This window comes from Trichinella spiralis, assembly GCF_000181795.1.
Source record: "Trichinella spiralis strain ISS 195 chromosome Unknown Scfld5, whole genome shotgun sequence".
NCBI classification, from domain to species: domain Eukaryota; kingdom Metazoa; phylum Nematoda; class Enoplea; order Trichinellida; family Trichinellidae; genus Trichinella; species Trichinella spiralis.
In genome coordinates this window covers 1,462,713-1,479,589 of record NW_003526944.1, presented here as the reverse complement: position 1 = coordinate 1,479,589, position 16,877 = coordinate 1,462,713, and the positions used below count along the sequence as shown (strand labels likewise).

Here is a 16,877-nt window from a genome sequence, read left to right as displayed (position 1 = left end):
GCAGGGGGGAATTGGAAATTTTCAAATTTCAAAAATGCCGTACCAAAAAGGGAAATTTCATAGCAGAAAGCTTACATATACATATAGTAACAGAATAAAAGAAGCTTACATATAGTAAAGTTACATAACTTTCTCTATGAAAAACACTATTTTGCATAATAGAAAGCACTGATCGCTTAGAGATATTCGATCTGTTCTGTTCACAATGAAATTCAATGCAAAACGCAAGTGCAAATTGAAAAAATGGACATTTTCTACAGTTATGTCTAAACGCCGGAGTTTAATAACAATAAATTGAAAATACATTTTTTGACACAACTCACGTTTGAACTACATATACATAACTGGAAATTTTGTCTTGTTTTTTTAATTTTTGTTACAATTCAAATGTGATGCTTAAATAAATTGCTCAGATATACTATCGTTCATGCAAAACATGAGGAAAGTATGTTTTATCATTGAAACTTTTACCTGGATTCAGTTTGGTTCACTTGTACTCTTGCTACGCGGCACTATAGTTCATACAAAATCACTCAAATGAAATTAACCACGGGTACAACATTTGCTTTTCTCTGATTGGTCTCTTACTTTGCATCTTTCTTATCGGTGATTTGGCAATCAATGTACTGTACATTACAGTACTTTTAAATTAACTTGCATAATTTATTTTTACAGTATAGTTGAACTTAAAGTAATTTTTCTCCGTTCCATATTTCAGTTGTTTGTTTTGCAATCTATGCTTTCGATTCTGTGTTTCTATAAGAAAAAAATGTCTGTACAATTGCGTCATAAATGTTAGAAAACACTTCTATAATTATGACATTCACATAACCAAACAATGCAGTAATTATCTCATTGAATTATGAATAGAATGTCAACTGCATCTGAAAAATTAAAAGCACTTAAATCATAAACATTACAATACGTTTTCCATTGACTGTTCGTGTACAGTTAGTCCTCTGTAATGTACAAAGAGTTGAATTATGTGCAATAATACCGACATTTAGCATATAATCTATACAATCATATTACTATATTTGATTCGTGTTAATACAGCTGTATTTTGAAAGACGTTTCACAAGAACACGAAAAATGTTAAAAAATTTATTTCACTGACGAAAAGCAAATTTCTTTATTGAATCACATCTCAATATTCTACGTTTCATTATGTGGGATCCATATTAACTTAATTACCAGTTCGATACTATACCGTATTTTATTAATTCGCTCTTAATGATATTACTTTCCGATATGGCAAAAGCAAAATTGTCCATGCTCACCGTTGTTACCTGACTTGGTTTTTCGTTGCTTGCGTTGCAGGCGTTTCCCTCGTACAATTTATTGGCAGTTAGCTGATCTGCATTTTTGGTTTTTATAAATTATGAATATACCTTTCATTAATATTGATCCTTAATGAACAAAAAAATGAAAGAATCAAACATAATCTGCACCATGTTGTAAAATACCATCACTTCATTCTTTGTTATTTTGCATTCCCTATAAAATACACTTTTAGCAATATAAATATTGTCTATGCTGTGGATCCACTTGTAAAATATATCATATGAGAATAGAAAAAAGTAAGTACTGAAACAAATAAATTCGTATGACCAATGAAAAAATACACTCACTGTTAGTTTATTTTAATGCAGTTTTATTTCACTGAATTAATCATGTTATCAGAAAAAAACAATACTAAAAAATTGCCTTTCATAAAGGAAACGTAAATTCAAGCTGTACCATCGCCTGTGGGCCAATCTTTCGTATAATTCGACAATGTACTGCTGTTTGAAGTTCGTTCATTCATCAATTGGCACATCAGTTCATCAGTACGACGTCTTGCCGACTGTTCGCTTTGTGCTGTTTTTGTTAAATCATTGACAATCTATTGTAATTATAATATATATATATATATATAAGTATTACTGGAAGCAACATGAATCAGCTGTAACAATCATAAATAGAAAACAAAATCTAACCTCGGATAATATTCGAACTTGATCTTTCAACGCATAAACTGTATCAACAAGTGTTCTAATAAATAAATAAATTAATTAATTAATATTATTCATATGTTTTCATGCATACTTTTCATGAACTACCAATTCATCACCAACAAATTCTTCAAAAAATATCTTTTCATCTTCAGCAATAAGAATACCAGGATTCCTTACATTTTCTGTTGGCGAAACCAAAAAAATACGGTATACAAAAAATCGTTTTTCTAAAAAGATATTACAAACGCACTGGATTCCACCACTGGCTTCAGTGAATCACCGCCACAAAACATCTCCACCACTTTCAGAAGCTCAATTTCATCCGAATCATAGACAACTTCAGCAGCAGCAGGCGCAGCTGAACCTAAAAATTACAATAATGAAAAAACAAAGAATAAAACACATAGTAATTCATAAAAATTAGAAAACCTTTCTTTCGCAATTTGATTTCCGTATCTTTGGCAGCTTGGGCGCCAGTTCGCAACTGCGTTGGCAATGGGCGAAGGCAATATCCGCTGTACTGCTTCGGAGGTAGAGATTTACCAGGATCAACTATAAAATAACTTCAGTTAGCCAAATTAATTAATAGAAAGAGAGTAGATAATAATTGAAATGAGAATTTTTTTCATTTTGTACAAAAGAACAACATATCAGTTTACAAAAGTGTACAAAGTGTGAAGTTGCAGCAAGCAAAAATTCAAAATTTCAAATAAGTATTTGTAGATGGATTCATGCATGAAGAAAAACAATTTCTACCTGGCTTACGGAAAAGCTCTGCATGTCCAGGACTTGGCATGTTGGAGAGTTTCGGTTTCATCAATGGAGATACTTCTTCCTGTTGCAAGGAAAAAGCATGAAACGTGCAACAACGGAAAGAAGACCAACTTTTTCCTCTACTTCAACATTAACATAAGAAGAAGGAACAATTGGAGAAATTAGCACATCATCACCGCCATCATTGACCAGAGTTTCAAAACGATCAAGCCATTTGCTCAAGTCATCCGGATTGCTCATAGTAAAACTGAGCACAGTCTTGTCGTCAACTTTTGAACGAATTTCAATCATATAACGACCAGGTTCAGCCTGGTTAACCACTCTGCACGCTACTTTGTCCACAAGTGGAATTCGACCCAGAAAAAGGAGAAAAAATTATAAATATGAAAATACATTTTTTTATCGACTGCTATTTATTATTAATATTTACTTTGTAAGTGTAGCCGTTCAATTCAGGTGATACTTGGAGTACCAGCAGAACTTGAGGGAACAACACCAAGCAGCAATCACCTTCCCAACTTTTCCCAAAAACCGAATACGCTGTTACTGCCGATATAAAATCGCCCAACATATGCATTGGCTAAATACTCATCAATAAAATAAAAGCAACAAATTAAAATTTTACGAACAACAAAGCACAACAGCAACAACAACAACAACAACAGAGCAATACGTACTTCCCCTTCCCAGTCGGCAATGGTACAAGTCAATAAGTCCAATTCAATTTCTTTCTGCTTACGAATTTCTGCGCATGATAACTATTTTTGAAAAAATACAATATAAAATTAATAACAGAACATAAAATTGAAAATTTTAAAATCCAACCGCCACGTCACGATATACAGAAACAGCACGCTGTGTATCACCACGATCAGGATGATTGTCCTGAAAAACTTTCAATTTAACCAAATAAATGAATAAATAAATAAATAAATATATATATATATATATATATATATATATTATATTTATATACGGGTGTGTGTGTGTGTGTGTATACAATAAAACAAACCATTTTAAATACCTCAAGATTTCGTTCCAATTCCAACAACGCCACAGTATAAGAATCCAAATGACGAAACGGTTGGCTAAGTCGACTTACAAGAAGCAAGTCGTTAGCACCACGGTTCTGCATAAACTGTGTCAGAGACGCTCTAAAAATAACACAAAAAATAAATAAATATTTATTTTCATAAAATTATTCATTTCACCTATGCTTGTCAATAACGTTAACAGCCATTGGATGATTCTTGCAATAGGATGCCAGTAGTTGCTTCAAAGTTTGGGCAGATCGCAAAAATTTTCCTCCAATTCTTTGCTCCTTGTATGGTTTCCTTGAATATAAATAATAAATTTTGATAAAAATCAAGTAAAAACAATACGGCATTCGAACCTCGACTCTTCAAGTAAATCATTGTAAAAATCTGACTGAAACTGTATAATCTCGCGGATGTTGCCAATTAATGAAACGAATTCCTCTTTAGACAAACTAAAATTTACAAAATTTCGTCCATTTTCAAATATACACTGCACAAATAAAAATTTGAAAAAAATTATTCAAAATACAACTCTCACATTGAAGATGCTTTGAGTGGATTGATGTATTCTGTGAGAAAGCTGACCAATTCATTTAGATGCTTCTCCTCGTTTTCCAACATGTTTCGCAAAACCTGAAACAACGATGAAATCAATGAAAGACTGTCTGAGAAAAATACTTTAAATATGCTGTTGTGACCATATCTCGAAAAAGATGTCGACTTTCCTGTGCTCGATTAGAATCGACTGCATTATCAACAAAAATGCGATTTTGCTGTGCCGACTCTAAAAGATGATCAAGATTCATAAAAGTAAAAAAATACAAACAATAAAAATTTTAAACAACGTATTAGTTATCAAACGATGATGCTTAACTAAAAGAATATACGCTAAATTGTTGATTTCATTATTTTTCAACGTCAGAAATTTATAGATTATTTCAAATTTAAATTCAATTAATTAATCGACAACGCATCGGATTGCATAGGTAAAAAAACTAACTATATAACATGCTTGCTTTGCAACTTCACTTCTTCGAAAAATTAATTCTTCAGTCATTTTGGGTGGAAATTTATTTCAACTCAATTAAGAAGTCTAACTATGTGGAGAGTAAAATAATTCAGAGACAAAAATTGAAATATAATCTACAAATGCATACCCTGCTTTTCGACCGTGACATAATTAGACGGGAACCATCCCGTTTTATCGTTCAACGTGCCTTCCCACCATCCTTCGTCGAGAATTTGCGTGACAACAATCACGTCACCTTTCTTGAAACATAACTAAAATCAAATTCAAAATCTGAAAGGTAAAATTAACTAATACAGCTTATAAATTTATCAACTCAAATAAAAATAGCCCAAATGACAAAATTCAGCTTGAAAATCAAAAAAAAATCAGTCATGAAGTTAAGGTTTGATTGCAAAACTATTTTTACAATACAAAAAGAAATGGTCAATTTATTCTTTTCTCTCAATGACAATGTCAAAAACATAAAATTGAAATGAAAGTTTCAAACAAATTTGAAAAACATTTAAGACGCTATTAGAAAGCAGCTTCTCAAAATACGAATGAAAATAAATTTTGCTCACTTCATCGTTGTTGCGCCCGTTGAAGTTATGCTTTGCACGAACCACTATAACCTGAGTGACATCGGTTTCAAGAGTCATTGTTTCACATCTAATGTAGATTGGAATATTCTATAAAGTGGATGCTGATTAAAAAGAAAATTCCACAAAGTCTTGGCGGTCTATTATTATTATTATTATTAGTAGTAGTAGTAGTAATAGTAGTAGTAATTAGCGTGTATAATAACAAGCAGAAGATTGGAAGAAAAATTACTTTAAACAAAAATGACAAAAAACTTGTTATTAATGCAGAACATGGAAATAAACACAAACTAAACTGTAATTACATAAAAGAAACTACTATCATGATGATCTTGTTGTGAATTACAGTAAGAAATATAAATTTCAGGATTAAATGCTGATATTTTTAATGTTTCAAAGAGATAGCAATTATTATTATTATATAATATAAAATAGACAATAATAATTATTATTATTACTATTATTGCACTTTTTATAAATTTTACTGTAACCATGAAACAGGAAGCTCGAAATTATAAAAATTAGAAAGAATATTTTATTTGTAAATGAATTTGCATTGCTGCAATGAGATGGATAACTCAACTGAACGCAGAATAACCGGAAAAAAGTGTATCCAATGCATTTTAGCTTTATTAGAACATTTTGAAACGGTGCAAACAATCTCAGTCGGCGATGAAAGAGAGGGAGGAGGTATTTTTGAAGTGCTGCACTTTGCATTATAGCTTGACGGCGGCGGCTGGCTTCATTGGCCATGGAGCATGAACAAAAAAAAATTCGAACGAGAACAATTCACTTTGCATTAATGTGAATTGAACAACTCTGAACCACCAGTGAAACCAAGCATGAAACGCACAGTGTGAAATGATGCTCTTCCAGATTGACACACATCTTTTGGGGGTTGCTTTTGCAAAAGGGTGTCAGACATTGCGAAAAAATAACAAATCACTACTATTTCATTCACAATGCTTCCTGAAATCAATAAGTTAATCGATTTCATTGTAGACATGCTTTCTTGTTGTGCTTGGTTTCCCTGTTGCTGCCAAATTCAGTTTTTTAGCCAATTCACATGCACTTGCCTTTTTCTTATCAAAACTTACTGTTAATATTGATTGTTTCAGCTTTATTTGTTATTATTATAATCCAATACAAACAAGTCGCAGCACGTTGTCTGTCAGTAAAATAATGAACAGAATAATAATAATTATTATGATAATCCTGTGACATTCATTGATCAAATAAATATAATAATAATAATATCTGGCAGAAAGACAAATAACAAAATAAAAATGAGAAATTAAATAATAAAATCGGGAAAATTTGTGAATGAAAATGAAACATGGTTTTCAAGTTGTGAAAAGTTCAATGCGAGCGATTATTTATTATTCATGTTAAACTTGTGTGTATCAGTCAACTTAGCCACCGTAGCTAAAAAAATTTTTTACTTATATCAAAAATATTTTTTAAAAAGTAAAAAATAAAACAAAGCAAAAATGCACGTACGTGAGTGCGTACGTTTGGTGAAAAACCATTGCCGCTTTCAATTATCCGTATTATGTATGATTTATTATTATTTGAAGATTGATGCAAAGTTTTTTCTAATTTGAGAAAGAAATGAAATGAAATGAAAGATAAGTCAAAAAACACTCACAAAAATAAACAATAATCAAAATTTATGATAAAAAGAATGTATACATTTATTTAAAATTTACTTTAAAAAAAGAAGAAATATATTGAAACAAAAAAATTCGAAGAATTTAATGTGAAATTTGGTAAAATGTTAATAAAAACGGTGATCATGTAAAATAAAAAAACAACAAAAATAAATGTAATTAGATAAATAAATAAAAAAAGTTTTAAAAGATTGGATCACCGATGTTCAATAATGGAAAAGCAAATTTTTTAAATATTAAAAAAATAAGTAAACTGATAATGGAAATTGCACAGCCAAAGAAAGTATACCTAGCTGATGTAGAGAGGAGAGAGAGAGAGAGAGAGATAGAGAGAGAGAAGGAGTAGTTGTGATCGAGTGAGTAGAAGAAGGTGCGAAAAAAGTGGGAAAATTCTCAGGCACGCATTATTTTTATCATACATTTAAAATTAATTAAAATAAATTAATAATACAAATGAAGTAGTTGCTGCAGTGATAGTAGCAGCATCAGTAGTTATTAGTATCCGACAGTCCGACAGAGTAGTAGTTGCAAAGGAAACTCATCGAGGGGAATGTGTGCGACTAGAAAGAAACGAGGAACATTTTTGCAAGAGAAGGAAATGAGCCACCACTGTTGTTGCTGTCGTTAACTTTTCCCGTTGAAAATAATGATCAAAAATCGGATCGACCAACAAACAAACCACCAATCCAATCCAATCCAATCCAATCGTCGGTTCTCAATCAACACACACACACACAAGGCAACAATGACATCGTCGGTTTGGGTGTGTTTATGTCCAGTTGTGCACGCTTGGTTCCAATTTAATAAATACATAAATTTTTAAATTAAACAACAATCGTCGTTATTTTTTCGTTTTCATCGCTTCGAGTTGACGAAAGCTGCAGGACAGTGGCGCTTTTGGATCCAAAATTGGCCAATAGGGACGCTGTTCGTTGATCAACTGTCTTAATACAGTTTGTGCGCTTTCGGATGGAGATGCGGCCAACGCTTCGGCGGACAAAGCTCTACTCTCTTGACCGCACAAAACTCGCAGGCACTCTTCAATACATTCGTTGACTACTTTCAACTCGTAGCCACCTTCCAACACTAACACCAGCCGACTGTCGGCATAGCGGAGCAGAGATCTGGTCATGTGGGCAAATATTGCCGGTGACAAATGATAACCACCCAAAGTGACGTGATGGCCGTCGGCTGCGTCGAAACCGGCGGCCACCAAGACAAAGTCTGGCTCGAATTGATCCAATATTGGCAAGACGACGTGGGCAAAGGCAGCCAAATAATCCGCATCGCCCATCGAACCGCCGGACCAGGCTATATTGACCGTGAAGCCGGCACCGGCACCGGAGCCGACTTCGGTCAAGCTGCCTGTGCCGGGGAAAAACGTTCCATTGTCGTAACGATGCAACGATAAGTACAACACGTTGGGATCGTTTTCAAAAATCAACTGCGTTCCTTTGCCGTGATGCACATCCCAATCGATGATGGCAAACTGTAGGAGTGAAAAAAAACAAAGAAAAGAAAATGCAAATTTAGATCTACGACGCACGAATAGACCGAGAAAGATAATAATAATAATAATAATAATGTATACCTTTTTCAAGTGGGGCTTTTTCTGCTGCAAAACTCGTACAGCGATGGCAATGTTGTTGAAAAAGCAGAAACCCATAGCTTGAACAGGTTCAGCATGGTGCCCCGGTGGTCGAACCAGTGCGAAACCGTTCTCCAAAGTGCCAGCAGCGACAGCCAAGCACAGATCCACCGTGCAGCCGACGGCCACGCGTGCCGACAGCTGTGTAGAACCGTCGTTGAAGTAGGTGTCCGCGTCGACACCGATACCGCCGCATGGAAGCTGTATGAAGCTACGCAACGGCAACCGGGTTGGGTCGGTTTTCAAGCATGCTGTCGGAGAAACGCCGAAAAATGTCGTATAGCATTCGTCGTGGCAAAGGCGAAGATATTCCAACGGTGCTTTGCGGCCGTTCAATTTTTTGCACTTTTCAAAGAGATCCGTGGACTATACATAAACAGATACAGAAGATATAGTTACAATTAGATTATAGATGTGGATTTGAGATTTTTGCTCAATTTAGTATACTTTGAAGAGAGCGAAGAAAAAATAATAATGGAAAAATAAAATAAAATTGCACCTGCAAATGAGACCAGATTGTTTTTATACGTTCCCCTTCTTCGATGTGCTGCCCCTTGATTGAACATATACAATCGTGACGAGCCATGAGCAAATCAAACGCAATGCCGGTAGTTTTGGGCGTGTTTCCATCGCCGCTGTCCGAAAGTCCAAGCGAAGCCAACGACCGAGGCAACAGCGACGGGCCGTTTCCCTCGCGAGCCACCTCATCGTCGGTCTCCTCGCGCACCAGACTCTTCCTCCTGAGCACCAAATCTCGAAGCTGTTGCCGCAGAACGTTGTACTGGTACTGTTCCATCGGGGAAACGCCCACCGTTGGCGGGTTGGCGCAGGCGCGACTCAACGGGGCAAACGCGTGCCCGTACAACGATGCCGCCTGGGCCAGCGCCTCGGCCGGCGCCAAAGGCAACCCGCCGCCGGCAAGCGGTCCCCCGATGAACGACGGCACCGACAATGTGGGCAGGGCGGCCGGGGCCGTCGACGCCCCGGCCAAAGACGGGGCGGACAGGAAAAGCGCCGAATTGCGCAAGAAACCGTTCAACGGTTCCACACTAGTGGAAGCGTACCCGTCGCCGCCGGTAGCGTGGGCCACATACGAAGGTAGGCAGGGCAGCGACGGCGCCGGAAAAGCCAACGACGACACACCATTGCTGTTCCACAACAATGACGGAAAATCCCGACAACAGGGCGACGTTAGCGGTGTCGTGGAAGCCGCTTCGTTGAATACAACCGAGTCGGGCAGCTTGTTCCTCAAGCTGGCCAAACGACTATCCAACTCTGGTTCGCTGCACACTTTGCGCAACTGGTGAAAATCGCCCGTCGGTATTGGATATGGTGCGAAATGTTGCCGACTATCATCGCTCGATGATAACTGTCTTCTTCGTTTGCCATAAATGAAAGCCTAAAAATAAACGATGCGTTCAGTGCTCAGTTAATGCAAAATAAAGTTATAAAATTGAAATTCCTATCAAAAACAAACAATTAAAAATGACTGATTCTATTTTTCAACAAAATACTTTTGTGTATATCAATCATTTATTCTATCAATCAATCAATCGATGCACAGCATCATTTGTGTGTGTGCATGTTTGTACATATATACACATAGCATAGTAAAGCGTTTTCCGTTTATGAGACCGATAACGTCACCGATAGTACAGATCTTTTAAGTAAACAAGTATAAGATTATTATTTAAATTGTCCAAATGATTCGATTGATTGATAAAAGAGAGACGTTCAACGCGACAAATATTGACTAAAGCTAAATTTCTGATGACAAAGTGAAAATGCGGAAACACTTTTGCAACAGTTGAAATGAGAAAAGTAAAATTTAAAAAAATGAGAGAGAATACAATACAGAGAACAAAAATAGACTAACAATTGGGAAATAATTTTTGAAATGACTTGCATCTTTGTTGGCATGTTCTGTGCGCGGAAATAGCTAAAGCAGTATTGCACGCATGCATGCACGGACATGCAGTAAAATTGAATCAATAAACTGTGAATGGCACGACGTCGGTTCTTTTCAAATCAAAAAATAACAAATCAATCAGAAACATGGCAGAAAAAAAATTTATATTTCATGTTTTTTTGTAATTTTTTCTTGATTAATCGATCAAGCTTTGGTGCACAAATTTATACGTCTACGTCTGAAAAGTGTTGAAAAATCGACAAATATACCAACCATTCACAGAATATATTTATATATACAGTAAATTAATTACTTTTATTTATTTATTTGCACGACCGCATTTAGCAATGCAACGGCAACAAATCAGTGGAAAATAAATTTCTGCTACTGTTACAGCTTGGAACTGCTTTCCACCATTCAAACCGTTGCTAATGAATGAATGAATGAATAAATGATTCGTACGTTCGGTTGATATGGAAATTTTCAACTGAACAAGCAAAATAATAGCATGCCTGATTGAATAAGTTTCATCGTCTTTTTTAGTTGGAATACTGTTTTTGTTTCCTATTCTTCTTCAAAATCGCTACTCCCCCTTTTCCGGCAGAATGAAAACGATAAATTGCTTGAATATGAAATTAGCAATTATTTAATTATACCGTACTGGACAAAAATCTCACAGTCCAACTGTGTCGTAAAAAAGAAAACGACGAATATTAAAAAATAATTTCTACTTTCGAGTAAAATGATAATTTCGATAGCAAAAAAAAGAAATTTCAATTTAGCTAATTAAAAATCGTCCAAACGTTTCAATTCTAATCATTTTTTTTGTTCCATCTCAATATAAGAAAAGATAAAGGGGTGGATTAGCAATTTTGGCATGATCGTTTGAGATACACATATATATATATATATATATGCAAAAGTTTTGAATAAGTTACGTGTGAAATTCAATAAATCACATTGGATTTACACAACTGCTGCTGTTGTTGCGAAGCGGCGGACACACCACAGAGAGACTGAGCATCTATCTCTCGTTGGGATTGCATAATCGTCACTGCATAATCAATTTGTTTAAAATCGAAATCGAAACAAAACCCAACCACCACTATTACCACTGCTACAAATGACAGACGATAAATAATATCAGCAGCAGCAGCAGCAGTATGAGAAATAAAAATAACTTATGTAAAAGGTTAATCACAACAATAACCTCTTTTCATGACAACTAAACACTGTCATTTGAAGTAATTGCTAAAATTGCTTCTTGTTGACAAAAAGTTTTCATTATTACTTACAACTGACGATAATAAATAAATAAATAATTCATATTCACAAACTTCTCATTTATATATATACATATATTTACGTAAACAGAAAATGAAACATCATCGATTGAATGAAGCAAGAATAGCAATACTGAAAATAGCTTCGAAGGGGAAGAAGTTATAATTAATTTTTGAAATGGAAATTCCTTGAAAATTTGAAAAGCACAAACTCTCAGTTGGCTTACGACAACAACAGCCACAACAAACAAACAAACAAACAAACAAAATGGAGACAAGTTGTCAATCACAATGTGGCTCGTCAAAAAAGAAGAAGAAGAAGAAGTAAAAATAAAACTGCCGTGATTGACGCGAAATTGCCTTTCTCCAGTTGCTGGAACGCGTGTATATCTATTTTTCACTTTTGAAAACATGAAAAAATAATAAGAAATTTTCAAAAAATTGACATCTTCAATTTTTCAACAATCACTTGAAACAACAATACTGCAAACGTAAATTCTTCACAATTCAATAAAGATAATAACCACCCTCCGATGCTACTTGTTCAATTTATAAAAGAATTTCCAAAACAAAACCCCTCTTTTCATTTATCAAAACATAAAATAAAAATATTAATTTATTATAATTGTCCAATGCAGCAATGTGCTGCTTAGTTGCTAGTTTGCAAAAAAAATTTCAATTCAATTTTTCCTCTTCTGAACACTTCACGTTACACGTTACGTTGTGATTGTGCAATTGAGTCAGTGATTGCTAAAAAAAACACAATTGCGCTTCATCTATTATATACGTATATATATATATATATATATATATATATATATATATATATATAATACATACATACATATATATATATATACACATATATCGATCGGCGGCCAAGCCGTGCCGACTGGACGTTGAAGCTAATACGAAAAAATAATATGAGAATATATGTGATAATCGATGCCAACTAACACGAGTGGAAAACAGGAAAACACAGAGCAGTCTCATTTCGGCTCTGGCAACTTCATGCATGTTCATGATATGACGTCACCAAACATTAACATCATTATCATTTTTGAAGCTCGACAAAAATGCCAAAAATATACATTTATTTATTTACCCACCCTAATATGCGTATATATATATATATGTGTGTGTGTGTGTGTGTGTGTGTGTATAGAACATTGAACGTTGAACAGCAAAGATTGAAGAAGTATGGACCAAATGCATTAAGCTACAATTCAAAAATAACAAACAACAAACGATATATATATATATATATATATATATATATATGCAAAGTTGATGAAGAGAATGGATGTTTGTCAAGGGGAACTTTTGAAATTAGAACAACACCAACGACAAGCAGTGTGATTGGTAAAAAGAAGCCCAGAAACTGGTCGAAATTGACAGAATTGGAGACGGTGAATAAAAATACTTTTGTTCATGATTTGAAAGAAATAGCCGCACAGTTTTGAATGTTCCATTTCAGTTCAACAATCATAAAACAGATAAATCATCAACTCAAGCTCAATTATTATTATTAATATTATTTCATCTGCAAAAAATTTGATGCAGAACAATCATAAATGAATAACAGTTGTTTCCTCATTTTTTATCCTAAAATTTAAACAAATACATTCATTTTCACACTTTATCAAAATTAATTGTTGACAACAACATCTATTCAATGAACATTATTATAATTTGGCTTTCTTCAAAAGTGAAAAATAAGCTTTTTCCAAAAGAAATCTAATACATCTAATGTGTATTCATTAACAAGAAGATAAAAATCAAAAAAAAAAGAAACACCTATAATTTTTATAATAATGATTTGTGCGTACGTGTGTTTTGAATGTTTTGCTTTTTCAATTTCTTAAATTAAAATTTGCAGAAAAAAAATCATATAGATCTATCGTATCTCATGAAAAAGTAATAAATGAAAAAAAAGCAAAATAGAGAATCAAAAATAGCTGTGAGGCTCGAAATTGCAAAAATTAATTTCAAAAAACCACGCACACCACACCACACCACACCATTGCGAATATATTAAAAAAAATAAATAAGCATTGTGTAATAAATAATGTTTCACGCTTGAGAAAAACGTTCCAATATTATTAACCGATTATCGTTTCAATTGTATACGATAACTTCCTTTTGCGTTCTTATTTTCTAATTGGGATAAATACTGCTCGGCAAATGATGGCCCGTTTCCCTATGAAACAACAACGACGGTGCAGTTTAATTAAAATTTAAAAATAGCTGCAAAATTGTCGCTCAGCTAGTTGCTTCCCTGACGACCATCGTCAGAAGGGTGACGTCATCAGCTTGACAATTCCGTGTTTCCAAAAGCTGATGAAAAGTGACAGTGGTCTAATAGAAACAAACAAATCAACCCAAACTGTCCAACTAGCACAACAACAAAACGTGAGTGACCAACCCACGCTGAGAATGACAACAACAAACACATCAATAAGAAAGAAGAAGAAGAAGAAGAAGAAGAAGGAAAAAAAGTATACGTGTATACTGAAATGATGAAATGAAGGGTAAATCAAGGATCGCATTCAAGAATGACAATGACAGGTCCTGGCACGTCACGATTTAAGCGAGTTGATGATAAACAAAGTAAATTTGTAGTGACCACTTCCAAAATTGATGACGTAAAATGAAAATAAATTGGCATCAAGCCAACAAATCAAGCTTCAATGGACACTCTAGCGAGCGCTCTATTTGAAAAATGGTACATCAATTGACAATCTGTACATCTGTTGATAGGTGTTTATCAAAATTGCACTGCATCGATCTCAGATAAGCGGGACAAAAGTTACAGTAAAAAGAAAACAATAAATACAATTCTTCTTGTTTGTGCCAACAGTGAAAAACAACAATAAAAACGTAGTAATAATAATAAAACTGTATTTATCGACTACTCAAAATGCGGTGGAATAAAATGTCAACTTACTTTCAACTTTTCTTTGGTCCGATCACTGATCGTACCTGACGTTTGGACACCGCTGGCACAAGATGCCGGACTACTTCCGTTCGTACTTGTGGACGCTTCGATGCTGTTGGCGCGGGGTATTGGAGAAGACATTGTCGGCAAGCTGGCGTGGCGTGCGACAGGGGCGTGGCAGCTGCGTTCTTTCATGAACTCGTCGAGCAGATGCTGGGATTCTGCATAGTGGCGCACGGCCAGCTCTTGCTGAGAACGTTGGAACTGCTCCACCAGGCTGCTCTGACGTTGCTTGTAGCTGCAGTGCAACGCCAGAACACGCTGTTCGAGTTCGAAAACCGACGGAACCTCACGGCGCCCGTACAACGCGCCCAAAACACTATCGTCGCTCATTGCTTTCGCTCTACCGAACCAACCGATCAACACCTGAAACTTTGCAAAGAAGACCACCAACTCATCAATTACAGTAGCCAAACACGGAGAGCGCGAAAAAAGATGATCAACACCGGCTCGTCCGAACGGTCCATACTGCGTACAGTACGCTTGAAGATTTTCACGTACGCATGACGACGACGGTCAATCGACGTGACGCGTCGCCAGCCGCGCCAGGCGTCCTGAAACGCCGCTCTTCCATGGGCTTCACTCACTAACGGCTGTCTGAACGGAAAAATCCAACGTCATCAAGCCGTAAAGCATAAAATGCTCTCTCTTTTTCTCCCACTAAACTTATCTTATCTGTCGGCCTGTCCGTCTGCGTCTGTCTGTCTCTCATTTCCTCCTCTCAACCCCCAAATAACTCAACACTACCTGCATTAAAAAAGACACCAAATTCATTATATTATTCGTCTGCTTTTTTTCATTGTTTCAATTTCCAATTAAAACCTCAGATTTGACAATTGTCACCCGCGCTGTTAACGGATGGTGAAAGAAAAAAAGTTCCAAGAAAATTGCGACTGGCCGAAAATTGGAGATCGATTTTAGTATTCGCAGAACTGTCACCAAAATTGCTGGCCACCAATTCTCAAAACAAGGTTAAAAATAAAACGCCCCGTTCAATTCAAAATCGACACTTCCGCAACATGATGACAAAGGCGGATGTTATTCGAATTTTCCCACGTTCATTTGCCGCAGGCGTCCGATGGAAAGAGAAAAAAATTTCCTGAACATTCCTGAAAGCTTAAATGCACACAATATATAAATATGTACAGCCAGTGGAGAACAATTTCGCATTCTTTTCTCTCTTTTTTCCCTTTTTCTTCTTCTACTTGTTGTTTTCTTGGTTTTTTATGATGAAAATATTTTCTCTAATTATGTGACTTGTGACGTTGACCTTATCAACAAGTGTTCTTATAGAACATACAAAATTCTCAAAAAATATCTCAAAATTCCTCTTTTTTCGAGCGCAGAAGAAAAATTCAACACTAATCGTGAGATAATTGAAATATTAACAACCAATAGCAATATATACAATTAACTAAACCACACATCTACAAAATATATATATATATATTTGGTTTTTCAGTTGAAATAAATATACTAATGCAAAAAGAGTTTGATTTTGAGGTGAAGAAATTAAAATCTACTTAACACTAAACTGAAGAGTATAGAGTGGAAGAGAGAATAACCACAACACCCAATCACCACCAGAGCAATGAAAAATATTCTTCCTCGCTGCTTGCGCTACCGCAGACGACGTCAGTTCGAGCCAGTTGTTCACATGCTTCACACAAATGGAAAAACTTAACGACACATAAATTGAAACGTTCAACCACGAATGCTTAAAATTCAATTCTGTATGTGAGAAAGAATATCGATTTTGCAAAAGAAAAAATTAACTAATAAATAACAACAGAATATAAAAGAAGTGCAAACTTTTCCAGCGCTTGATATAATGATGAATAAATTGCATTGAAAATGAATAATCAAGCTTACAGCAACTTACAAAAGCAAAACAATTCTACCGAACATTCTACAAATTTCTTCATGTTGTTCTTTTCTCTTACAGTAGAAAAA

The 16,877-nt window shown here is 35.1% G+C and overlaps 3 protein-coding genes across 3 annotated transcripts; all 3 read right to left on the bottom strand.

Moving 5' to 3' along the window:
• Positions 1-1,397: 1,397 nt before the first annotated feature.
• On the bottom strand, positions 1,398-4,429 carry Tsp_04012 (Rho guanine nucleotide exchange factor 6). The gene is made up of 11 exons (XM_003374776.1): positions 4,347-4,429; positions 4,165-4,260; positions 3,796-3,925; positions 3,597-3,656; positions 3,202-3,351; positions 2,883-3,080; positions 2,754-2,832; positions 2,427-2,549; positions 2,278-2,361; positions 2,089-2,224; positions 1,398-1,587 (listed from the first exon to the last, which is right to left on the bottom strand). Exons 1-11 carry the CDS (start codon positions 4,427-4,429, stop codon positions 1,398-1,400), a joined length of 1,329 nt encoding a protein of 442 aa, XP_003374824.1.
• Positions 4,430-4,951: 522 nt separating this feature from the next.
• Positions 4,952-6,640, bottom strand: Tsp_04011 (Rho guanine nucleotide exchange factor 7). The gene is made up of 4 exons (XM_003374775.1): positions 6,514-6,640; positions 6,270-6,385; positions 5,399-5,506; positions 4,952-5,089 (listed from the first exon to the last, which is right to left on the bottom strand). Exons 1-4 carry the CDS (start codon positions 6,638-6,640, stop codon positions 4,952-4,954), a joined length of 489 nt encoding a protein of 162 aa, XP_003374823.1.
• Positions 6,641-7,927: 1,287 nt separating this feature from the next.
• Positions 7,928-15,257, bottom strand: Tsp_04010 (putative histone deacetylase 4). Its single transcript, XM_003374774.1, has 4 exons — positions 14,874-15,257; positions 9,234-10,133; positions 8,678-9,100; positions 7,928-8,575 (listed from the first exon to the last, which is right to left on the bottom strand). Exons 1-4 carry the CDS (start codon positions 15,255-15,257, stop codon positions 7,928-7,930), a joined length of 2,355 nt encoding a protein of 784 aa, XP_003374822.1.
• Positions 15,258-16,877: the final 1,620 nt, after the last annotated feature.